The 23,780-nt window shown below is 42.7% G+C and overlaps 2 protein-coding genes across 4 annotated transcripts in view; one reads left to right on the top strand and one right to left on the bottom strand.

The window, feature by feature from the left end:
- Positions 1-3,811, top strand: part of LOC139663719 (delphilin-like) — a 44,144-nt gene extending 40,333 nt beyond the window's left edge. Inside the window, exons 19-24 of the mRNA XM_071542440.1 lie at positions 455-610; positions 1,189-1,275; positions 1,431-1,560; positions 2,453-2,571; positions 3,314-3,478; positions 3,740-3,811. Of these exons, the coding sequence (XP_071398541.1) occupies positions 455-610; positions 1,189-1,275; positions 1,431-1,560; positions 2,453-2,571; positions 3,314-3,478; positions 3,740-3,811 (729 nt within the window). The remainder of the gene's footprint in view (positions 1-454; positions 611-1,188; positions 1,276-1,430; positions 1,561-2,452; positions 2,572-3,313; positions 3,479-3,739) is intronic.
- A 2,930-nt stretch (positions 3,812-6,741) lies between these two features.
- On the bottom strand, positions 6,742-23,384 carry LOC139663718 (rho GTPase-activating protein 17-like). Of its 3 annotated transcripts, XM_071542438.1 has the most exons (16): positions 23,312-23,384; positions 22,985-23,102; positions 21,963-22,031; positions 21,557-21,638; positions 19,874-20,001; positions 18,095-18,206; positions 17,416-17,497; positions 17,160-17,240; positions 16,852-16,965; positions 16,435-16,526; positions 15,109-15,256; positions 14,377-14,664; positions 13,394-13,536; positions 11,384-11,935; positions 11,184-11,205; positions 9,074-9,195 (listed from the first exon to the last, which is right to left on the bottom strand). In XM_071542438.1, exons 2-15 carry the CDS (start codon positions 23,006-23,008, stop codon positions 11,201-11,203), a joined length of 1,920 nt encoding a protein of 639 aa, XP_071398539.1. In that variant the 5' UTR covers positions 23,009-23,102; positions 23,312-23,384; the 3' UTR covers positions 9,074-9,195; positions 11,184-11,200. The 3 variants fall into 3 exon arrangements, with proteins under 3 accessions (XP_071398538.1, XP_071398540.1, XP_071398539.1); XM_071542437.1 differs by lacking the exon at positions 11,184-11,205 and having other exon boundaries at positions 6,742-9,195; XM_071542439.1 differs by lacking the exons at positions 11,184-11,205; positions 14,377-14,664 and having other exon boundaries at positions 6,742-9,195.
- Between the last annotated feature and the right edge of the window lie 396 nt (positions 23,385-23,780).

The following is a 23,780-nucleotide window of genomic DNA, read 5'->3' on the forward strand; positions in this document are numbered from 1 at the left end:
GAAAAATGTGTTTGAGTTCTGAGAATAAAATCAGAATTCTGAGTTTAAAGATTCTGACTTTATTCATATATACATCTATAAGTAAAAACTGTAAGTAACTGTAAGTAACAACTGTAAATTAATCCATATATGTAAGTAATCCATACTCTTTCCCCATATTTCCTACTGGTACTGCCGCCAGTATAATGTTCTATAATGTTCTATTGCTATTGCTTATTGATTTATTGGTTTTAGCATTTTTTATATTTTATTGCTTATTTTACAGTCTATTTTTGTCTTTATCTTCTATTTTCCCTGCTGAATCCTATTACTTTTGCTGCTGCAACAAGCTTATTTCCCTACAGGGAATCAATAAATGTTCATCTTTACTTAAACATCTCACTCCCAAGCCAGAAAATTAAAGATGACAAATGAACCAGAACAAAGATGAGATGATTTTCATACTCTCTGTCAGATGCTGATGGTGCCGGAGTACAAGACGCGCCTGCGGAGCCTCCACTTCAAGACGACGCTGCAGGAGCGGACAGAGGAGATGAAGGTTGCCTACGATTACATCTACAAGGCTTCAGTGGAGCTGAAGAGCAGCAAGAAACTGGCCAAGATCCTGGAGGTAAAGTCAGTCTGGTTCTCACTCAGTGAATGGGAAACAACGTCTCAGTTCATTCAGTGTTTGAACAGTTTGGAGCAGAGATTCTCAAAGTTCATATCTGGCCCGCAAAGAGTCATCCAAATCATATTAATGCACTATAAGTAGCCTAAATTTGTTAAATTAATACATGAAGATGAATTAATAAAACCTTCTCTCTTAAATCATTGATATGTATTTAATTTTATGACTTCTCCGTCATTTTACCATCTCATCCTAATCCTAAACGTTGTGGTTAAGAGACTAAACACGCTCGTTTCCATTCAGCTTTCCTACCGCAAGAAAAGAAAAGATTGCGGCCTTGAAATTTTCTTATTAAGCTTCGACAATCATTCTGACAGTGGCTGCACTCTTGATTATTTTGATAAAGGAATTGAGGTAAAACACGATACTGTTGTGAGATGTCAGTGGTATTACTGTTGGTTATTGGTGACTATAAAATTTAAAACCAAAAGAAAATGAAGGTATTTGAGTTTCCCTGGTGTAGAGATTGTAGTTTTTAGTACATTAGGGGTAAAATTTCTTGTTTTCTTGGTCCACAGTTTGTGCTTGCGATGGGGAATTACCTGAACAACGGCCAGCCCAAGAGCCACAGGACGACTAGTTTTAAGATCAACTTCCTAACTGAGGTACGGAGGCTTGTGCTTGAACTATTTTATGTTCATCTCAGCTGTTGTTGTTGTTGTTGGGAATCGGTATTTAGCTCCCTGTGAATTGTTGGTTCAGCTTTGCTTCCAAGTCTGTGGATGATCGTGTCTCATTCTCCCCCGTCTGTCCCTTACAGCTAAGCACAACCAAAACAGTAGACGGGAAATCCACCTTTCTTCACATTCTGGCCAAATCTCTGTGCCAACATTTCCCCGAGCTGCTCAACTTTTCCAGAGACCTTACAACAGTTCCTCTGGCAGCCAAAGGTACGCTGATATTACAGCAGCAGGGCTCTTTTTCCCTCTGCTTTCCTTCCTGAAAAGTTCTGCAGCAGAATGCATTTGTTCCATCCTGTGAAATGCCATCGCTTCATATACAGTACACAGTGTTCTGCATTTCAATTTCACAGCAGGAGCAGCAGACCGGGACTAAAAGCACCTCATTTCATGCAGATTTATGTGTCTGTAACTGTTCCAGCTGCTGTTTTTAAGATTTGTTTTTTTTTATATTACACCAAGATAATGTTTGCATTTTTTCATTTGACATTTTAAGACTGAACTGGAAGGCTGTACTGTATAAAAATACAGCCTCCCTGATTTGCTCCCATTTGTGGGCAGCAGTCAGCACAACTCCCACTACCACTGTCTTAGACCAGTGACTAACACCAGAAGTGGAAAGTAACTAAGTACATTTACTCAAGTACTGGACTTAAGTACAATTTTGAGGTACTGGCACTTTTTAGTTTTTCCATTTTGTGAGACTTTATACTTTTACTCCATTACATTTCAGAGGGAAATATTGTACTTTTTACTCCACTACATTTATCTGACGGCTGGAGTTACCAGTTACTTTGCAGAATGTACATGCAAAACATACGATAAGCTCATAGAATATGATGCATTGTTAGAGTTATCAATAATTAAACGCTCAGTTCTTCAGAATGAGCACTTTTACTTTTGATACTTACATTTTGCTAATCTGCTAATACTTCTATACTTTTAGATTCTGAATGCAGAACTTTTACTTTTACTGGAGTATTTTTCCATTATGGTATTGCTTATGGTATTTGAGTAGTTTTTCCACCACTGAAGAACACTTAGTAGCTGGTAGTGTTTTGGAGATGAGTCTCCTCAGTAATAATTCCTCTGTTCTGTGCAGTGAACCAGAGAGCGATCACAGCTGAGCTGAGCGACCTGCACTCCACCATCCAGGACATCAGGACGGCCTGTCTGAAGATCACCGCCACCTCCGAGGACCACTTCGCCTCCGTCATGAGCGTATCCTTCCAGCCAAGAATATAAAATAAATCAAAAATATATCAACAATATATAAATTAGGATATGAATTAGGGCTTTCAGTAGCATATAGACCATCAAATGATACTAAAACTCTCCACTGAAACCAATACAGTTTCTTTTAGGAGAAAGTATTGGTATTATATTGAAATTATTTTAGTGTTAGCAGCTCTTAAAAGCAGGATGACTCACTGCACCAATTCAATAGCAGGTGAATCTCAGGGATACATTACTGCCTTTAAATTACTTGAAATGACTGAACAATTAAATTAATAAATGGAATTTGAAGAACATAACATTTCATTGCAGGCTTATAGACTGTTTTTGTAGATATTTAATAAAAAGCCAATATCAGCCCAATATACCCAATATATCGGCACACATACATCGCTGTAAATATATAGTAACCATTAAAGCAGCCCTTTTATAAGCAGCAACAGCATGCAGATTCTAACAGTACATTTATGTTAGAGATACGGTTCAGTATGTAATGTGTTGTTATTGTGCAGCACTCTACTGATTTCTGATCTGTAACTCCACTGCATGCTTCATGCACTGTAACATGACATCTGCCATTTTGCGGACACTTTGATCCAACAGGCCTTACAGTAGCAGGAGTCCATCCATTTTTAACATGGATAGAAGTGGTAGTAAAATGAGTTACGCAGAACTGATTCTTCAGAGAGCGACCCCGGTGTTTGACCCTTGACCCCTGGCACCACAGAGCTTCCTGGAGAACAGCCACCCTGCGGTCCAGTCTCTGGACTCGCTGCAGTCCAGAGCCATGGAGGAGTTCTGCAAGGTGGCTTCCTACTTCGGAGAGGACAGCAAGGCCACCAGCACAGAGGGCTTCTTCGGCATCTTTGCAGAGTTCATGTCAAAGTTTGAGGTGAACTAACACTCTGTTATATTTGACAGATTCACAGCAGGTGTCTGACACAGATTCAAAACTGCAACACATTTAGCTTTAACACTCTCATACACACCAACAGCCTGCAGCCATAAAGCCATAAAGCAGCTAAAGCTCTGAAGGATTTTTGCAGCCCTCTGTGGAAATAACTAATTGTACTCCTAATCCGAAAATGATATGTGTGCTAGTATCCAGTCAAAATAAGCTTAAATCAGACTGATTCTGGTTTCTGTGTTGCAGAGGGCGCTCAGTGAGACGCAGGGCTCAGAAAACCCCAGAAGCCCCAGACTGTCTTCCCCTCTGGCCTGGTAGAAAAGAGGGAAACACGGCCAAAAAACCCGTTTTCACTCTGCTCTCCTCAACCAAAGTGCCAAGATCACACACAGAGACACTCGAACCGACAGGAACAGAGAACTCATCATCTATAGCAAATAGGAAAAAAAACCCGATAATAATGGAATTGTATATATTTATTGGTTGATTGATTGATTTAACGATGGCAGCAGCTTGTGAGTGTGTTATTTCAGGTGCTGGTTAGAGCAGGAACATTCAGGTGTCCAAAGTCAATAGGAATTCACCGCACACTGAAACCACTCAGACCAGTTTTTCCATTGCTTACATCTCTTTTTAATATAGCAAAATTTTAAATGGCAACAGATACACTCGTTTGCTCCAGTATATCTCGTTGCTGTACAGTATAAGTATTAAAAGGAGATATAAGCGATGGAAACAACTGGTCTGAATATTTACAAATTAATTATGTTTATTATATGACTCTATAAAGTATATATTTTCTATCAGATCATATTTGAAAATTGTAAAGATTAAGTGTAGATGTAGACTGATGCCAGTTGATTGTACCGGATGTATCTGGAATCAAGACATTTTAAGTGTAGTGGGAGTTTATGGGAGTGGGGTTTGGTTTAATAACCCCCAGTGTGTTTAATGAGACGGTAAATACACACCTACTGACTCCCATAGATAATTATTTGATGATAGATATTGTTTACCACAGTCTGTTTCCACAAAGCATCTCAGTCTTTATGTTGATGTAGAATCACAGATCAAGTCATTCTCGCACAAATCACAATTAAAAGCACAATGTTGTTGTGATTTTAAAGGGGCGCAATTACAGGAATTAAGCTTTTCCTCTATTTATAATCGAATATATTTAATGAAGACACTGTCAAAATTTATTTTACTTCAGTGGTTGAATTTTACATTTTCCAAAATCCATCCTTGTTTCCAGGCAGTTTCAGACTAACTCCAGTCAACGCATCACAACTGGACTTGATCCTGATTGGCTCCCATCACTAAACAATTACTAAAATCCTTCCAATGAGGAAAGTTTGCTCAGCAAGTTTGTCTCATTGCTCCCCACAATGAGATCAGGGGAGGGACTATGAATCATTAGTCTGTCCATTCGTTACGCACAATATCTCAGACGCCACTGATTGGGTTTTTCAAGAAACTTCGGGGAATGATGCATCTCATCGCTCCATTGTGCCGTTTTTAAAATTGCACTGATTTACCTGAGGGGGGCGCTACAGATTGTGATGAAACTTGGGGACATGATGCATCTCACCACTGTTTTACAGCATTTTCAAACACTAATTGGGCCAACAGGGGGGGCGCTACCATTACAGATCAAAACAAGGAGACGTATTGATTCCTGATTGGCTGGACAGGCACTGCATCATCCAATCAGGGTCCAGTATTGTGACTGTTATGCCTGTGAGGACTTAGTCTTCAAATGAATTTAATAAATACCCTTTTAACTAAACTACATTTATGTGCAAAAAGTCATGAAGAACATTATTCTTCTCCTGAGCCATAGTATGTGTGAGAACATGATGGAAACTGAATAATGTGGCACCTTTAACGGCAACACTGATCCTATATCAGCACCATATGAGATACTTTGTGGACGTCGGCCCATAAATCATCTCAGTTCCATGAAATGCGTGGGTGGAATAGTAAAACGTTTTTTCAACAATTAGCGTTTTTTTTTTCTGTCGATTCATAAATATGAAGATAAACGCCAGCTTTTATGTGAAAAGGCTGCGCTGTGTGCTTCTGGCAGAGAGGACGGCTAATGGTTCTGCACTTTCTAGAGTATTATTAGAGCGTTGTAAACACAAGCCCGCTTTAAACAAGTGGGTGGCTGCTGAATGGAAGAAGAAAAAATGTATAATGTCAAAGGCGTGGAGAAAAAAAAAAAAAAAGTTCCTACTGTAAATTGTTATTTCCTGACTCTCCTGGTTGTCATGGTGATGTCATGACTCATCCACGGTGTACCTGTAGCTATATTGTATTTTACGTTGATGGGATATTGTTTAGATTGTACATTCATGGTTTGCTATGCACAGTTCATCGTTTTTGTTCCGTATTGTACGCCTGTGAGTCCTAAAAATCCACATTACACATCATTTATTTTCGTATGGGAATTTCAAGAATGTCATCAGGAAAGCACAATTTTATTTCTGCACAGCTTTAGTCAGGCTTAGGTGACTGTGTGATCTCCTGAAATGCGATCCTAGCTGCTACTAGTGTAGTACGGTGTTTCTCGTCCAAATCATTTGCATGTTGGTGCATTTTAATGTAAAAAGATCTGGAGCTGTTCACCCTCCCTGGATAGTTAGGTTTAAAATACAAGCGATTCTGTTAGTCTAGTTTAAGTTTATTTATTCGTTGCCTACAATTTCCCTTTTATAACTGTTTTATATGTTTTCATGGAAAGCTGTTTATGTCGTGCGGTTATGTTTTACCTTTATATGTTTTGGTCAAATGCTTTCAAATGAAGGATATGTTTTTGACCTATAAAAAGTATTATGCTTGAAAATAAAACTGCCTGACATCCCTGTGCCTCCTAATGAAAAATCACTATAATATCACTGAGGTTATAGTGACCTTAACAACGACTAAGGGTTTTGTTTGTTTTTGTTTTGATCTCCAGTAGTATCACCATAATATTCCTGACACATTTATGTTAGAAAACAGCTTGACCTTTGACCTAAGCTTTAACGGGAGGTGTCAGTCAATTCTTTTATGAAAACTCATTGTTCACAGAAAAACATCAAAAGTAACTTATATAATGATAGACTCCCATTTGTTTTTTTTCCCCCATGCAGCCCCCAACCTGAGAAGATTTTTGTTCTTAGATATGATTTAATTCACAAGTACATACCTGTCCATTACTGTATAAAATATAAATGATGACTAGCAGTCAAGCTTTTCTTCATATACTTTATTTTCTTTGGAAAGGGGGTATAACCAAGCATTCATATTACATGTTTTTTTTTTTTATTTCATGTTTAAGCTCACCAGACAGCATACATACAAAAAACTATGGAGCTTAAAATTGCAGCATTATCATTTCTAGTTTAATGGCATTTGTTCGTCTTGAAGAGCCTTGAGAGACCAAGGAGTCTTGATGCAGGGGGATAAGGCAGCGAGGTCCGGGAGCAGAGAGAGAGAGAGAGAGAGAGAGAAAGGGGGGATTTATAATGCGTGATTGTCTCTGAAAAGCAGTTTATCAATCTGCTTTCAGGGCAACTGCAGCATCCAAGACTTTCCCCGTTGGTACCATGTCGGGTCAGTTCTCTGGGAACCAAACTCTGAATTATATTCAAGGCCAAAAGCAAAGCTTACACAGAAAAATACAAGGAAGCGATTTTTCTGACCTGGCAAAAATCTAACACCACCTCACTACTGAGTTTATTTTACAGCGCGGCGTAAAACCCAGCTCAGTGGGAAAGACTGAAGGAAACCTGTTCACTACAAAAACCACTCCTCGGGTTTGGGCTGCGCTCAAGTGCAAAATCAACCGTTTATGTGACTCGCTGTTCGGGATGAAGAGTGCTTTGATATCGTCCTTTTCCTACATTCACTTTATACAGATCCTGTCACTAATGCCCCAGCAACACCAGAGTAAACAACAAGATAGATAGATGGAAAAATAGAAAGGCAAAATACTGATTGCCTCCAGGCTGGGAGATACAGCTGCTACTTCTGCTTGTGAAACCCAAAGCCATCTAATCCAAAAACACATCTTAAATACACGGCTTGTGTGGAACCCAGAACCATATAACAAGAGTTCCACCACAGAGGGTCAAACGCCTCTTTACGTCCCTGAAATATTAATGTTGCCAAGATATTAGCTTCTTGGAAATACTGTAGCATCAGGAGCTAAAGTGTATCCTCCATACAGTAAATATATAATGCTGTAACTCTTTCAATATATGGTTCTGGAAGGAACCGGTAAGGCATGATTTACATTTAGAAGACTGCATACTTACATCAAGCCACAGGGAATGTGTGTTTTTTTTTTTTGTGTTTTTTTTCTTTCCGGAAATAAATACAAGAGAGAGCAAAAGGATGGGTTTCCATACAAAAACAGGCTAAAAAGGTAAATCAAGTGTTTGAGACGACTGGAAACCTGCAGTCACCAGCTACACTTTCAGCAACAGTTTTGGTTTCTACTTCACTCTCTAACGTTTCCCCTCTCTCCCCTGTGCTGTAGAAACACCTCCTTTATTTCTTGATCTAAGGCCATTTTCAACATCAACAAAATACAAAACACCTCACACCAAATACCAAAGAAGTCTCATCAGTCCACAGTTCAGCAACACCCCCCTCCTGCCCAGTCCATTCAGGTACAACTTCCCAGGCAAAACACAAGCGAGTTTCCTCCATGTACTGAAAGTATCCAAGCTCTTTATTGCTGCGCATCATCGTTAACAAAGTTTTATGGGGACTTTGTCGTTGCTACAGTGGAAAATTTACACGAGGCTCGAGTCCTCGGGTTCTGCTGTTTGTAGCTGATTGTCTGGAGTTTGGTCTGCATGGAGCGAATGTTACAGTATAGAAGTACAGAGGCTTTGCAGGCAGCTGCGTCACAAATCTCCTAGCAGCCACGTCTGGCGCCATCATGGAGGTCCAGTGGAGAGCTGACTGTACACTAACAGCTAAATATTTAACAAGGCTAGAAGAAGACAGATACCTGAAAAGGATTATTGTGGTGTGGGTGGAAGTTAATTCAGTGATGTTAGCAGTGAAAGTGAGTGGTCCGATATGGCAGTTTGCTTCTAAATGTAGGTTATTGTCCCACAGAAAGCTCTCGTCTTTAGCCCTATCCTCTACTATAAAGCACTACAAGTTGTAGCTTGAGTTCAGTTAACCTGAACAAACTAGCTAGCTAACTAGCCAGCAGGCAGATTTAGCAAGACACTGATGTTAATGTTAAAATGTCCCAACTAGCCATGGCGAATGCTAGCTTCTACTAGATAAGTTAGCCAGTGCGCAAGTCAGATGTGTGACTATTCAGTTCTGTTGAGACGGACAAACTGTACAATTAGAAACACAATCAGCTGTTCACAGCCACTGTGGACCTCCAATATGGCCGCCAGAGGGTGCGTTACGTCATGTGAAAGCCCTCTATACAGGTGGAGAATATAACAGCAGAAGTTTATCTATCTGAGGAGCGCTGCAGAAGTGGGCTGGGATGAAAAGAGGAGGAGAATGGATGAGAGGAGGTGCAGGGGGTGTGGTCTCCTCTCCTCCTTATAGGACAGTGCTCTCAGAGTCCAGGTCAGAGTCTTTGGGAGGAGGCAGGCAGGAGGAAGCCGCTGGCTGCTGGTCCACAGCGAGCTCAGGGACGAAGGCGCGGCTCAACCCTTTGAAAGACATCGCCGGGTCTGGAGAGGAAACACAAGACCAAGGACACACAAGTCACACTCAGCTGACTGTGAAGAACAAATGATAAGCCTCTGGTGAAGACTGAGGATGATAACTTTAGTTAAAGCTGCACTAGGCAAGATTTTTATGTAAAAACACACCTGTCTTATAAGCCTAATTCACAAAGTGGGGCTGTAATAGAGAAGGGCGTCTCACCCTCACTAAATGAGACGCTGTAGATTTGCCCTGTTTGCCAAAATGAAATTCTGGTGTCAGTATGGTCACTTCTCCCACAGGAAAGGACCATGAACTTAAAAGTGAAATCCAAACTGTCTCCTGGACAGCAGTGAGCAGCGCTCCGTCCAGAGAAAGCTGGACTCACCAACGTTAGATCTTTCCCTTTGGTTTACTTTGGTATATAGGATAAACATTTCTGGGTATTGAAGTTGAGATTTTTCAAACAGTTACCTCTCCCTGCCATTTGGAGCCACCAACATGCAAAGTTGCCTAGTGCAGCTTTAACAAAAGAAAACAAAACAATGTTTCACTAAAACAAAATAAGCTATAATTAAAGATAAGCTATTCATATTCAGACTGTAAAATACTCACTTTTGTAATAAAAACAAGATGCTTTGACAACTGTTTGGTGTTAGTAAGCTATGGCAAACATGTTCCCATGCAAACAGGCATTCACATAAAACATAACATAAATATCCTTAAAAGGCCAACACACTATGTATGCCCACATTTACATGAACAACAGCCAAAAACACAAACTTGCGCAATTTCATCCAGAAGGATGAAAACATTTAAACTGTCTGCAATTATGCCATCCAGTGCAGCAGTGTAATATTTTCCATGGCTGGAACAGCAGGGAGGTTCAGCAGTGAAACAGGAAGGTTTCTGTCACAGTGAGCTTTCTAACAGCAGGTGGGGCTGTTTGGCCAGAGACTGCAGTCATAAGTGAAGTGCAACAAGCAGTGGTGATGAGTGGATAGAAAGTGAAATAACAGAAGGTTATGTTAATCTGAAGTGGGGGTTAAATCAATTATGAATTGATAAATTGTCTGATTTGAAGTCTAGGAATCAATAAGTAATGGAATACTCTGTCTCTATGACAGTGCTAATTTCAGTCCAAGTTCAGGAAATATGATGCAGCATATCCCCAATTTATATTTTAAATCATAGTTTGACAAAGAATAGTCACTTAAAGAGCTAAAACTAATCAATATGTTTCCTAGAATATATTAATCTGAATGTGTATTTTCCTAGAATAAACAAGATTAACTGCATTAAGGAGAATAAAAAATAGAACCAGGACTGGTAAATTCCTAACAATAATCAACCCCATTTCAGATTGAATTTAAAACAAACAAACAAAGTAATAGTCAATAATCAATCAAGGCAAGGCAGAGAGCATATGCTGTGATTTGGATGCTTTTGTGCATGCAGGCTGTGCGATTCACTCTGAATACACATCAGTACATCATGTTCAGCTGGTACATACCAGAGACAAGACATATCAAGTGACAGACATGCATGTCAGAGTTGAACATGCTTGATACTGGGGCAGTGCTTTTGAAACTCAAAATACTGACAGGACAGACAACGAGAAAAACAAAATACGATGTTTCACATTTAAAAACCTATAAAAACCTTGCGAAAGTAATCCCACAGAAGCTAAGTGAGCAAATATTTCCATTGATAGTAAAGGGTTTGAAAATGACACTGCGGTTCTATAAATTTTGCAAATGCAGTTAAAATTTGTATTTGGCAATTATAAAAAAAAAAACACACAGTCAGTTGCAAACCCTTAAAGTGTTACTGATAAGATGTTTCAATAACTGGGAATGGAAGTTAATGACTGGTGATAAATGATAGCTATAATGGTGTCTGGGTGGCCAGGTGGACGGCAGGCAAAACAAAATGGCCGCGGTGATAAATGATGTTTCAAAAGGCAAACGAAAAGTGCGGGAGCTGCAAATGCAAAGTTCAATCAACAACAAACCTCTCACAAGTGCCTCTTTAACCTGTGGAGGTATTGCAATGCAAGACTATTAGAGAGGAAGCATGTGGAACATATTGAACTACTATTTCAGCAGTGAAATAAATGTACAAAATAGAGATGGGACAAAATATATCCAAATTCAATATATCGCAATACAAAAATGTGACGATACGTGTAGTCAAATCAGAAAGGATGCTCACCCATGATCTTGTAAGCAGAGGCACAGATCCCGTTGGTATCGCCGGCCTGTGTGGGCGGCTGGGGCGGCGGGGGGATGTTGGGTCTGTTCCTGGGTTTGGGGACGGGCCGCGGTCGGGGGAGGGAGCCGGACTGGAAGGGAGAGGGGGACGGAGGAGGGGCGGCGCCGGGCCCGTCCTGGGTGGCGGTGGAGGGCGGCGGGGTGTCCGGCGGGGTCGGGGTGTCTGGAGGTGAGGGGTCCGGGCCCGGCTGTTCCCCGGGGGTCTGGCTGAACGATCTGGGCTGGGCCGAGGGGCTGACCTGGGTGGGAGGCTGCGGGGGCGGGTGGCTGGGTGCCTGGATCGGGGGCTGGTTGCTGGAGTGGCGCCTGGGCGTGGCACACGGCTGTGGGGTCGGGGAGGTGGGGGAGGTGGGCGAGTGGCTGGAGAGCGGTCTGGGAGTGGGGCTGAGGGACTGGGAGGAGCCCGAGGAGGGGGGCTGGCTCGTCGGATTACTGGGCTGACTGGGAGGAGGGTTTGTCGGTTTGGGAGGGGCGGGAGCCGGCTTCTTGGTACCTGGGAAGCAGAAGGTGAATCTCTACATCAAGATTTGTAATTGGTGAAAGATAAAAATAATAACATATCAGTTGTTCTATAGTGTCTTTGTGTATGCTGCTTCCGTCTGTAAATAACAACAATCCCCATTTGCTTGTCAAGACACATTACTGTATATATTGTACATGGCTCCCACTGTGATCCTGATGTAAAATTCCATGACTTTCCATAACTAATTCGGAGCTCTTCCATGACCTAAACATTGTATTATTTCCTGGTTTGTTAGTTGTGGTCTAAAGGGGTAAACAGTCTGTTTTCCACTACAGTTGGGCCGAAAACCACCATCTAATGCAATAAATGTGTGAAACAAGTTAGAAAATACTTTCTGGTATATTCCTGTAAAGTGAACCATTTGTAAAACTAAACTACTACTGCTGGTACTACTACTAATATGAATAGAAATAAACTTTTCATACAGCACTTTCATAAAAACAATTTACAAAGTGCTTTACAGCCAAACAGAACAATAATAAAAAAAACTGTAGGTAAAGGAGAACAATGGAAACAACATAAGAACAGGTAAGGTAAGAACAATAAAATAATGTCTAAAAAAAAGAATTATACAAAAACGTTTATGAAAAGAGGTCTTTAAAAGAGACTTATAAGATGATCCAGACTTGGCAAACTTTATATTTAGTCATTCCAGAGTTTAGGGGCTCTCACTGCAGTATGTGGACATATTTGCTTGGAAATGTAGGGTGGGGCTAAACCACATACTGTCTTGTAAGTGATCAATAAGAACTTAAAATCAATTATACATTTTATATTGCAGGGAAGCAAAAATCAGAGTAATGTGGTCTATTCTCCTAATGCCTGTTAAGAGCCTGGCAGCTGCATTCTGAACCAACTGCAGATATGAGAGAGAGAGTGTGTTATGACCAGACAAGAGTACAATCAAGTGGAAATAAAAGCAGCAATTACCATTTCTAGGTATATAATAGATTTTTTTTTTTAATTACAAAAATTATTTTAGAGTTCTTTCCCAATTGGAAAAACATAACTGTACACTATGCTCTGAACATTTTTCTGCACGCATGTTACTACCATCAGTAAATCTGCATATTTGCACATCTGGACACATTTCTGTTATTATGCATGTTGTATACTGTATATCTGTACACTAGCACATGTGAATAGGTCGCGATGCATACTTGTACATCCATTCAATTCTACAAATATGTCAATGAAGACACTACATCATATATTTGCTGTATTATTTTACTATGTTTGGTTGTTGTAATTACTTGTTATCTTCAGCACTCAGTTAATCTTATTCTCTTATCCTCTGCTGCTGCAATAACCCAATTTCCCCACAGGGATCATTACAGCTTCATCTAATCTAATGAATAATAGCAGCAAACACAGTAATAATACTGGTTTTCAGTTGGGAAAGGGGTATTAACTTGCAGACTCTCTCACCTCTGCGCATCATGTGGGGACTGGGCCCCATGGATCCAGCCCCGGGGGTCCCCATGCCAGCCTGCCCCCCACCTCCGGACCCGTTCCTCTGGACCAGAGGGGTTGGGTTGGAGGTGGAGCCGGCGTCACGTAGCTTTGGGTTGCTGGATAGAGAGGAAAAAAAAGAAAAAAAAATGCCTGTTAAAACTTCAAGTTTGCTGAAATGCTGGGTAATGATTAGATACAAGCATCCACCAGAGAGAGGGATTTTATTGCAGTTTGGAGCCGTTAAAAGCAGATACAGTGCGTTCTCAACCCGGAAAACTGATCTCCAATGTCAGGCGCTGCAATGAGAAACCTCATACATATAATCTATAATTATGTTTCTGTGTGTCTCTCCTCGATTCACCTTCCCAATACAGTCTGTAGGATCAATAGAATGCTGAACTGAATAGAGTTATCTGTCTGGGGCGCCTCGGTTATGAATGCTGTCCTTTCACTCACTGACTCCCCTTCAATCGTTACATAAGAAGGCACCAATGTCCAGGCCTTCCAAGGCAGTTGAGTCCAGTTGGTCTGAACTTGCTGCTGATTCCAGTGTTTTAGGGAGGAGAGCAGAGGCTTGGGAAGGAGCGAGGCCCTGGGAGTGAGAATGACAGCAGCCATTGTTGTGCTGTGTCAGTGGGCTGTCTGCATAGCTGTAACTGGTGGAGCTGTATGAAAACTTGTGGTTTTGCTAGGGAACCACAAGCGGAACAAAAGCGGCCAAATGAAGAGGCTGTGCATGCAAGATACGGGTGAATCGTGGCATTAATAACCGGCTGTGCTTCAAGACGGCAATCAGACGGATCTTATCCGTTCTGAGAGGAGGCGCAGACGTCTCCCCACAATACGAACAAAGAAAGCATATGAATTCATTTCCTCAATCACATGCAGTGGCGTGTCTGTGTAATTCCCCACCAGCAGCAGGCAGGCAGGCAGGCAGGGAGGGAAGCAGCCCTTACCTGATCTCCTCTGTGTGCTGGGCTAGAAGCTGTTGAGCGGCCGCTAGAGCAGCCATACTCTGCGCCAAGCTAGACTGGGAGGCGTCGGGCCCTAAACCCCCTGGTGGGGCTTGGGGCTGGGCCTGGGGCTCGGCCGCGGGTTGGGGGACAGGCCCGGCCCCGTGCCCCGGCCCTGGAGCCTCCACAGGGGGTAAGGGAGGCTGGAAGGCGGGCGAAGTGTGCTGCTTTCTACCTAAGGTGTTACTGCCTCTACGGAGGGTAGAATGGTCCGAGTGCTTGTTAGGGGTGCTATAGGGGGTTAGGAGGTGAAGGAGAAAAAAAGAAAACACCACAGCTCTGATCAGAAACCCAAAGATTAACCCATGTTAGAGAATCACCATAACCCCAAAGCACACAGAGAAAGGTGCGTCAAAACAGTGTTAAAGGATATTACAGCAATTCTATCACTAGAAGCAAGAGAAATGGACCAGAAAGTAAAACTAGAAAAAACAGCAGATTCAGTACCCATATATTACACATGTAAATCTGTTATTGATTTGGTTAGATTAGGCACAATCATTTACAAAGCAATCAGTGGTGTAAGTAATTCTATATTTCAACCATTGATGTCCGTTGTCTCTGTAAGAAGTGTCGGTACAAGGCCTGTTCTTGAATGTGGTGAGGGAGGGAAACCTATGGGGCTCCTGAGGGAGCATAGGAGGTGTCAGTACTGAGCGACTGCAGCTTGGTTACCTGTCTTTGCGCATCGCATCGTTCTCCGGTCCCACCATGCTGCCAGGCCTCTTCCTCTCAATGGTACTACAGTCATAGTCTAGGTGATTGTTGTGGTTGGAAGGAGGCGTGGGCATCGCAAACATGCCAGACACGTTGAACTCCACATCTGCAGAACGACAAGAGAGAATGCAATATTTACCAATACAAACAATGTGGTTTAACTAACACTTGTGCTATTTAGGCTGAGCGCCAACTTGGCTTGATCTAGGAGGAAAAGCGGCTTTTAGTGCTGGAGAGCAGGTTTGTCACTGAGGTTATCAGGAGGGCAGCTGCTTTTGTTGAATTACACAACACCACCAGAAGGTTCAAGAGTGCATTATGGAATTTAGGTATTTTAGGCAACGTTCTCATCCGGAGTGACATATAATAAGTGAGCAGGTAGTGGTGCACAGTCTTGCTCAAGGATACTTTGACAGGACCAAGACTCGTTAGGCAGTTTGTAGTCTGAACCAAAACACAAGGTTTTATGGGTATAATGGGACAGATGTTGACATCTGATAGCCAGCAGTTAGTCATGACTGGAAAGACTACAATAATAACTAAATGAACTGAGGGTAAGAAAGTTAAGCCGCAGCCTCGACTGATGTGTTCTGAACTGATATGAACACCATTCATTCATTAATTTTCTTTAGCCACTTATTTTTATTCAGGGTCACGGGGAGGCTAGAGCCAATCCCAGCATGCCTTGGGCAGCAGACTGGGAAAAACCGGTTGGCAGTTCATCACAGGGGGAACACAGATAGGCAGATAAACACAAACCCTACGGGCAATTTAGAGTCTCCAATCCACCTGACTCCCAGGAGAACATGGGGAGAACCTGTAAACTATGTACGAACACAAGAGAAGGTAAATTGCAGCAAATAGCGCAGACCACTGCATCATAGCTCAGTTAAATGCTGGAATCAGATTTATTTTCACTCCCACCCGCCACCAAAATCTCTAACCTCACGAGATTACAGGTTACCAAAACTCTGTCCAATAAACAAGCTACTTTTGATTCCATGTGACTTTTGTTTACAAGACCTTTCCACTATGGTTCGGAATAAAGAAAACAAACTTTAGGTGTGATCGCATCCCGAGATAAATACAGCGCACAAACTTTGGTGGAACCATTGTAACACAGATTTTTCTACATTGGAGCTTCTACAAAAATCAAATCTAAGGAAAGAGCATAGATCTATTGTGAAAGCTTCCTTTTGTTTTGTCTGTGTGTGACAGACAACTCATTGAGAGGCATCAAACCTTGTAGTTGACCTGCAAAATACAAACCACAGAGGAACCTACCCTCAGGAAAGAACCAGTCGGCGTGCTGGATGATAGGCTCTATGATGGTCACCACGTGCACAGAGGTAGCTGCAGCCATCTCAGCCAGACTCCTGGGTGTACAAACACACACACACACACACACACACACACACACACACACACACACACACACACACACACACACACACACACAGATGGGCGAAAATGAGATGGTTGCCAACATAATGAGGGCCACTCTAAAATAAACTAAAATAACAGACTATCATCTGAAGAAATCTCCACTGCCCTTTCTCTTTGTTTAGACTGGAGTCACGCCTCTCAAAGACGATTACGTTTCCTTTGCTTTATACAGTAGCTAGCAAGTGAATTTTATCCTTCTTCCTCATCACTACTTCCTCTCTTCTTTCTCCCCCTCCCCCTCTGATCCCCTCTTACCCCTCTGTCTTGGCCCAGAGCAGATTTGGTCCCAGGACAATGGCAATGTTGCTGGGAGTCATTTTGTTGACCTCGCTGTCCTGCGCCAGCTTGGCTAGAAACTTCACCAGATACCTGCATGACAACACACACACAGTGAGTAAAGGTGTGGACCCAACTTCACACAATAGACAAAACTGGAACACTGCTCTCATGACCCCATTTCTATGGATGGCACCATACAGTCCTGAATAGGGAGCTTCCGTAGTATAAACACAAGATATTCAGTGCTTTCAGGTATGTGGAAGAAGAGTTGAGTAGTGGCTAACCTCAGGTTGGTTTTGTTGTTCTTTGGTAGCTGATCACATACAACCCAGAGAGCCTGAAGCCTCTTGTCTGGATCTGACACACTGGAAAGAGAAAGAGGCAGGCTGAAAGCAGAGCACAGTACAAGTCCAATCTCCAGGTGACTAAATGCACTAAAAATATCTCCTCTCATCTCCTCTCTTTTCTTCCAAGTTGCAGTACAGTGGTTGATCCATTTATGATGCATTTCATCCCTGTTGATAAAGTTATGAGCCTTGCCTGGATGCCTGGATCCATTCGTCATAAAGCTGGAAGGTCATCAGAGGTTCGGGGAGTTCCCTCAGGTAGGACTTCAGCGCTCCTGAAACCACAACGTTTTAAGAATCATCCATGTTGGCAGGCAGCCAAATATCATCTGGAGGTAATATTTCATTCTAAAACTTGTCCAGTACAGTATCAAATGTGGCAGGGAATTTTGGAGTCTATCAGCCCGTTAGCTAGAAGGCAAAAACGTTTCCTGCTTTGCACCCAAAAGCTATACAATCAGGGAAAGAAATTACCTACATTTGGCGGTGGCTGGTAAATTTGTTTCTCTTTCAGCCACTTTGGTAGGTAACCAACTATGATTCTGAAGTCCTATACTGCTCTAAAATTTTAGGTGGCTTGTAAAATGAAGTGAAAAGTGAAAATGGCTTGACATTTGACATGAGAACACAAACGGTAAGTTTAAAACATCTTTCAATAAGAGTGATTAATCATTTCCTCGTCAAAGGCGTTTGGATAGATAAACGCTGTTTATGTGGCATGGATGTGTTTGTGTGTGTGTTGAGAGGGATTTCCCATATTATCTTTACTTGCTTTTTGATTTAACAAAAGTCAATACAATACAGATTAGACAGGAGATCCAAGACAGATGCCACTACAAAAAAAACAAGAATGGTACTGGTTCGGGACGTACCAGCGACAGCGTGGGGGTCGGAGTAGAACTCTTCCAGTTGTGAAGTGGAACAGTCCAGAGCGGCCTTTAGCTTCTTTAGTTTGGACGCCCCTGCAGCGATCCTGAATAGACCCTGACACACACACACACACACACACACGGACAAAGACAAATAAACCACAGGCACATAGCCAACAAACAACAATAAAGACGCATGCAGGCTTTGAATGTGCACACAAGATCCTGTGCCCTCACTCAAAGGCAAAGCTTAGTTTACACACACACACACACTCTCCTAACACTCCCTCACAGACAGACTCTTATACAAATACACTACGTTCACTCACCCTCCCGGCTGCACATAACGAGACCTTAAAAAACATTAACGGGCGAACAAACACACCCGCTACTCACAGCACAGCAAGCCCTTTATTTTCACACAAAAACAAAGCCTGTCTTCGCACCATAATGACACAGACTGGACTCACCAGGGAATGAATGGGGCGACAAATAATGTTGTGTGCAATCAACACTTGCAGTCTTTCACTCTCTCTCTCACTCTCTCTCTCTCTCTCTCTCTCTCTCTCACACACACACACACGCACACACACACTCACACATCTGATTTATGGACAGGAGACAAGTAGATTCCATTGTATTCTAAATTTGTTGTGGGGAGGGGACGTCACATAAACATATCATAAATCGCCATTGCAGCATAATGGCTGACATTTTCTCTGGATGTGGGAATAGCATTACGGAAATCAAAGCAGGATTTTCCCCTGTTTACTGTCCATCTGTCCGCCCACCTCCTTGAGTCTGAAGATATTCATGTGAACAGACAATTTCAAGCTTGGTTTCAATTATGTTGATGGCTGCCGCGGCTGCATCTGACTTTCAGCGAGCTATACCAGTGCCTTACAATTTATATGGAAGGACAAAGAAACCAAACCAAGCCAAACTAAACTAAACCAAACAAAAACCAAACCAGACCAGACCAAAATCAAGTTGTAAATTGGAGCAACAACAAGGTCTTGTTGGTTGCTTTCAAATACTGTAGAGGGAGCTGGTTTGGCGTCAGATTTGTAGACACTCCTGAATCATGTTTGACTGCCAGTATAACTCTTTATCAATTACATTTGAACCTCAGCTTCACAACATCCTCTCCATCTCAGACAGAGCTCAGGCCGACAGACTGTTGCTGAACAGAGTCGGCGAAACTGATGGAATCAGCAGAATCGTACGTCTGTCAGGATGAGACTATGACAAGGACCACAGGATGAAGGGCACAAGGCCTTTTAATGTATTTTTAGTCTGCCTAGCTTTCCACTGTAAAAAAAAATGTTTTCCACCAATTGTGTTGCAGTTTTGGCAACATTCTGCAGATATTTAGAAACAGATTTAAATAGTGTTATCAAAGAAAAAACAATAAGTGAAAATAAGTCATATTAGTAAAATAAAATAAAGCAAAAAGGAAAAAAAACTTGGTACACTTAAGCATAAAATTTGCACTCTTGTGAGATTACAAGCTAAATCTAGTTTCTATAAGTCATTGGGCTGTTTTGTTACTGCACACACCTCACAGGAGGAGGAGGAGGAGGAGGATCCATATCAGTTCTGCTCCACTCATTCATCACTCCTTCCACCTTTCCATCCATCACATCATCACATAACACTATGGATAAGACCGGTTTCCCTTTACTCCTCCTGTCTAATCTCTCAATCCCTTTAAACTCCTCTCCCTACATCCCTCCCCTCCCCTTCCCTTGTTGCTCTCTCTCTTAATCTCTACACAGTTACCTCTTCCTTCATGCCGGTCTCCAGCAGCATCATGACACAGGCCTCTATGGGCAGGGCGATCTCTCTGCTGCTCCTCTTCAGGTGTTCATCCAACCCTGTGCCAAACGCTGGTTTCTCCGTCCACGAGTCTAGACACAGAGGGAGAGATTAGTGGAGGGGAGAGAGAGAGAGAAGAAAGGGAGGATAGCCACTGAAATGGTGTTTTTTATGACTGTGATTTCATTCGCATCGTTTCAAATCTGGAAAGACTTGAAATAAGCCTTGTAATAAGGCATTAACTGTGGCACGTTATGCGTATGATCCGTCTGTCATGCTGGTATGCAGTAAGAGAGCTAGTGCTGGCTAGGATTCAGGGAAAGTGGGCCTGGTGCTAGTCTGGATGGCAGATTTCTGGGTCAACAGCTCTCCCTCGGGCCGGTCCTCACTCCCCCTGCAGGGTGCTGTCAAATAATAACCACATGCTTCCAGCCAGCGGGAGTGACAAGACTGTTCACTTTTCTTTCTTATGTGTGCATGTGTGTGTGTGTGTGTGTGTGTGTGAGCTCATGTCCAAGTGAAGGGAGTGAGGGGGAGACTGCAAAGCCCAGGTGGGTGTGATGTGAGAAGGGTGGGTGTGTGAGTGTGGAGTACGTGAGTCATCGCCACATGCTGGGAGACCAGGCTTGTCTGGTTTAGACCACATGTGTTTACTGCAGAAAAACAAGCCCCGAGAACAAGACACGACTTTACGACCACAAAGAGAGAGAGAGAGAGACGAAAAACGGAGCGGGTGAGCAACGAGACATTAGGTGGGTGAAAGAGAAAAGTATATAATTGTGGCATGGAAAGCCAAGGAGCCAAAACAAAAGATTATTCCTTGATGTTCTGTTTGAGGCGAATATCTGCGGCTCATTTGTGGCATTCAAGCAAACACTGCGACAAAGAAAGATTGGGGCAGCACTAGCCTAGAGGTTAGAAAAACAGATTTGTGTTGTGACCGAAAGATGGTTCAAATCCTGAAAGGTAACTGGTTCAAATCCTCAGGCCAGCTGGAAACCAACAGTGGAACAGTGTGGTTGTACTCAGCAGCTCCAAGTGAATGTGTGTGAACTGAAGCAAGGTGTTGCTGAAAAAGAGCATATGTTCTCCGTCGTCTTTCCCAGGATAATTAACGTGGGGAATAAAAAAAGATAATCAAGTGTAAAACTGGCTAGTACTATAATGCCACAACCAGCACCAACCACTTTTTCATTAAATAGGACACAGCTAATAATTTTCTCTGATGAGTGAAAGCCCAGAACATAATAACCTCCGTCTCCGGGTGTTATTGATGGACAAGAGTTCCTGTTCCTGCCATGCTCAGTTAAACCTTTATGGGCTTGGAGGAGGGGGCGGGGTTTGGGCATTCAGCGTCATCCAGGATTCAGGGGGACATGGTATATATATTTTGGGGACCCTAAACAACGCTGGAACCAAGCAAAAACGGGAGTAGAAGAAGAAAGGGGACTGTTCTGTTCTGTGATGTGTGCATTTTGCAGGAAATAAAATGGTCCAGTGTGGTGTGCTGCACGCTAGTACCTTGCTGTAAAATTATTTTAGGGGGGGGGGGGGGAGCTTCATGGCAGACTGTGCTGTCCTGTTTTGGGGGAAAATGCGTGTATGTGTGTGTGTGTGTAAGTAAAGGTATGTTTGTGCGTACTGTACCTTGTTGATCCTGGATGGTTGGCAAGACACTCTCCAGAACAGTGAGAGATTTTCTGTGGTAATCAGCTTGAGCTTCTAAGAGCTAGAAACAGAACAAAACAGAGGGAGAGAGAGAGAGAGAGAGAGAGAGGAGAGAGAGAGAGAGAGAGAGAGAGAGAGAGAGAGAGAGAGAGAGAGAGAGAGAGAGAGAGAGAGAGAGAGAGAGAGAGAGAGAGAGAGAGAGAGAGAGAGAGAGAGAGAGAGAGAGAGAGAGAGAGAGAGAGAGAGAGGGGAAGGGGGAGGGTTGAACGAGAGAAGCAGTAAAAGACATGACAGCAAAGTAAATAAAATAGTTGGCCAATTCTCTGTTCCCCAGTTAATCTGCAGCTGTGAAAATTCCCACGGAATGGCATGCAAACGCACTCACCATTACGTAGTAGCAGGCATAGTCCCCTTCTTTTGAGAAGAAATTGTACATGTCTGCAGCAAGTTGATCCTGCACAAGAAATACAGCTAATTAAATTGGGAAAGGAATGAAGGATGAAAAGGAATTCCATTTCGAAGCGACAGAATGCCTCACTGTCTCACTGACAAACGAGGGGGGAAAGTGTAGTGTTGCTGCAGTCTACCATTAACAGTCTATTAAGGATCTCGTCTGCCTCCATTACACAGTGACATCTATCAAATGAATGGGTGTTCCAGGTAGCAGGAGGGTGGGCGTTAGCGGTCAGCTAAGCCACTGGGCCGCGCACACAGTGAGTCATAAATCCTCCTGTTGTTGGCCGGACTCGACGAGCCCCGGAGGGAGAGCTGGTGAACGGGAAACACGAGGCTCTAAGCTTCCTGGACAGAAAGCCTGACACATCACGCAACACTACACACACACACACATACAGACACACACACCACTGACTCAGCTTAAGGGATGCGTTCATACACACACACACATATATACAGAGCTGACGGGGCATTTTCAGTCATTTGCGTGCGTCAACGAACTGGACTAAAGATCCCAAGGGTCTGGTCTTGGAATGTCCCCTTGTTGCTGAGGTCCCAGTTTAAAGTTCTTACCAGGCCTATTTCCAGTTTCCCTCGCTCAGTCCAGCGAGGCCACAAATGACCTCTGACCCTCCCAATTCATTTGGGATCAAAGTCACTAGATCTTCAACTGTTGTACGGTGCGGGATGGAAAAAGGGACATAAGACGCATTTGGTACTATAATGAGATCAAGACCTCTACTTTAAGATTTTTGCAGTTTTATAGGGTTTTATTTTATGGGGGCCATAACCTTGCAAAGGTTTTCCTTTCACCTAATGGCAAAACCCTAAAAATATATGACTCGTAGTATGGCCTCCTATGAACTTGATAGACAACCATAATGCGGTAACAGTCCTAAAGAGCTCTAATGTAAAGGTCGAGTCAGAGTCTTCTACAATAATCCCTGTTACCTTGCACAGCTCCACTTTGTTCATGGCCTCATCCACCTCCTCCTTGAGCAGGTCAGCCTTGGCCGTCAGTGCTTGCGTGTTTGTTCCTGAGATTATCGACTTGGTTGCCTGCAACCATCTGAGTTTGGAGAGGCAAGGACACATTGGTAAGTTAAGATGAGGCTATCCAGGCTATTAACAGAATTTCAGTTTAGTTTTAAAAAAAAAAAGACTTGTCTCTGTTTATCAGTTCTATGAAAGTGCTCTCAGGATGCATCATCAGTCAGGCAAGAGCAATGTGACTCTGGTAATGTGTGGTGAGTCAAAGTGAGCTGTAGATGGACAAACCTCGCTCTGGCAGAATCATAGTCCAGCACCAGTTTGGCCAGCTGTTTCCTCTGCTTCAGGATGTTGGGGATGTCAACCTAAAAGAATGAGATCCAAAACACACATCAAGTCGAGACAGCCTTAAAAATTATTAAGAGTTATAATGGCCTGATAGGATAGTCATTCAGGAAGGACAAAGGCAAGGTTTGTCTAAGATTCTTACGATACTAATTTACCAGCAATTAATCATGCCTTTCTTTTTAACTAGTAGCCTACATCAACAGTTAAATGGTAAAACGGTAGGCCAACCTGCAACAGCCTCCAAAGTGAAAACATCCCTTAAAATCTAAGGGTGCGTTCAGACCAAGCATGTTTGGAGTGGTTTATTCAAACTCACGAGTGTTTACTCCTTTATTTCTGCTTGTTTGGGCAGGTGGGAACAATGACATTCGCAGTCAGGTGGCACCAAATAACCACACTGAGACGCCTG

This window comes from Centroberyx affinis, unplaced genomic scaffold (assembly GCF_046629955.1).
Source record: "Centroberyx affinis isolate AG114_WGS23_722 - 3 ecotype Tasmania unplaced genomic scaffold, CSIRO-AGI_Caff_v1 ptg004102l_1, whole genome shotgun sequence".
Taxonomy (NCBI): domain Eukaryota; kingdom Metazoa; phylum Chordata; class Actinopteri; order Beryciformes; family Berycidae; genus Centroberyx; species Centroberyx affinis.

Bases quoted from the DNA above. Each gene is read 5' to 3' on its own strand.
- LOC139663718 (XM_071542437.1), bottom strand. From the start codon at position 23,008: ATGAACAAAGTGGAGCTGTGCAAG. The intron at 22,032-22,984 runs GTAACAGGGATT...TTTCTTGTGCAG, and splicing joins ACAAAGTGGAGCTGTGCAAG to GATCAACTTGCTGCAGACAT. The intron at 16,966-17,159 runs GTTAGCCACTAC...GTTGTCATGCAG, and splicing joins AACAACAAAACCAACCTGAG to GTATCTGGTGAAGTTTCTAG.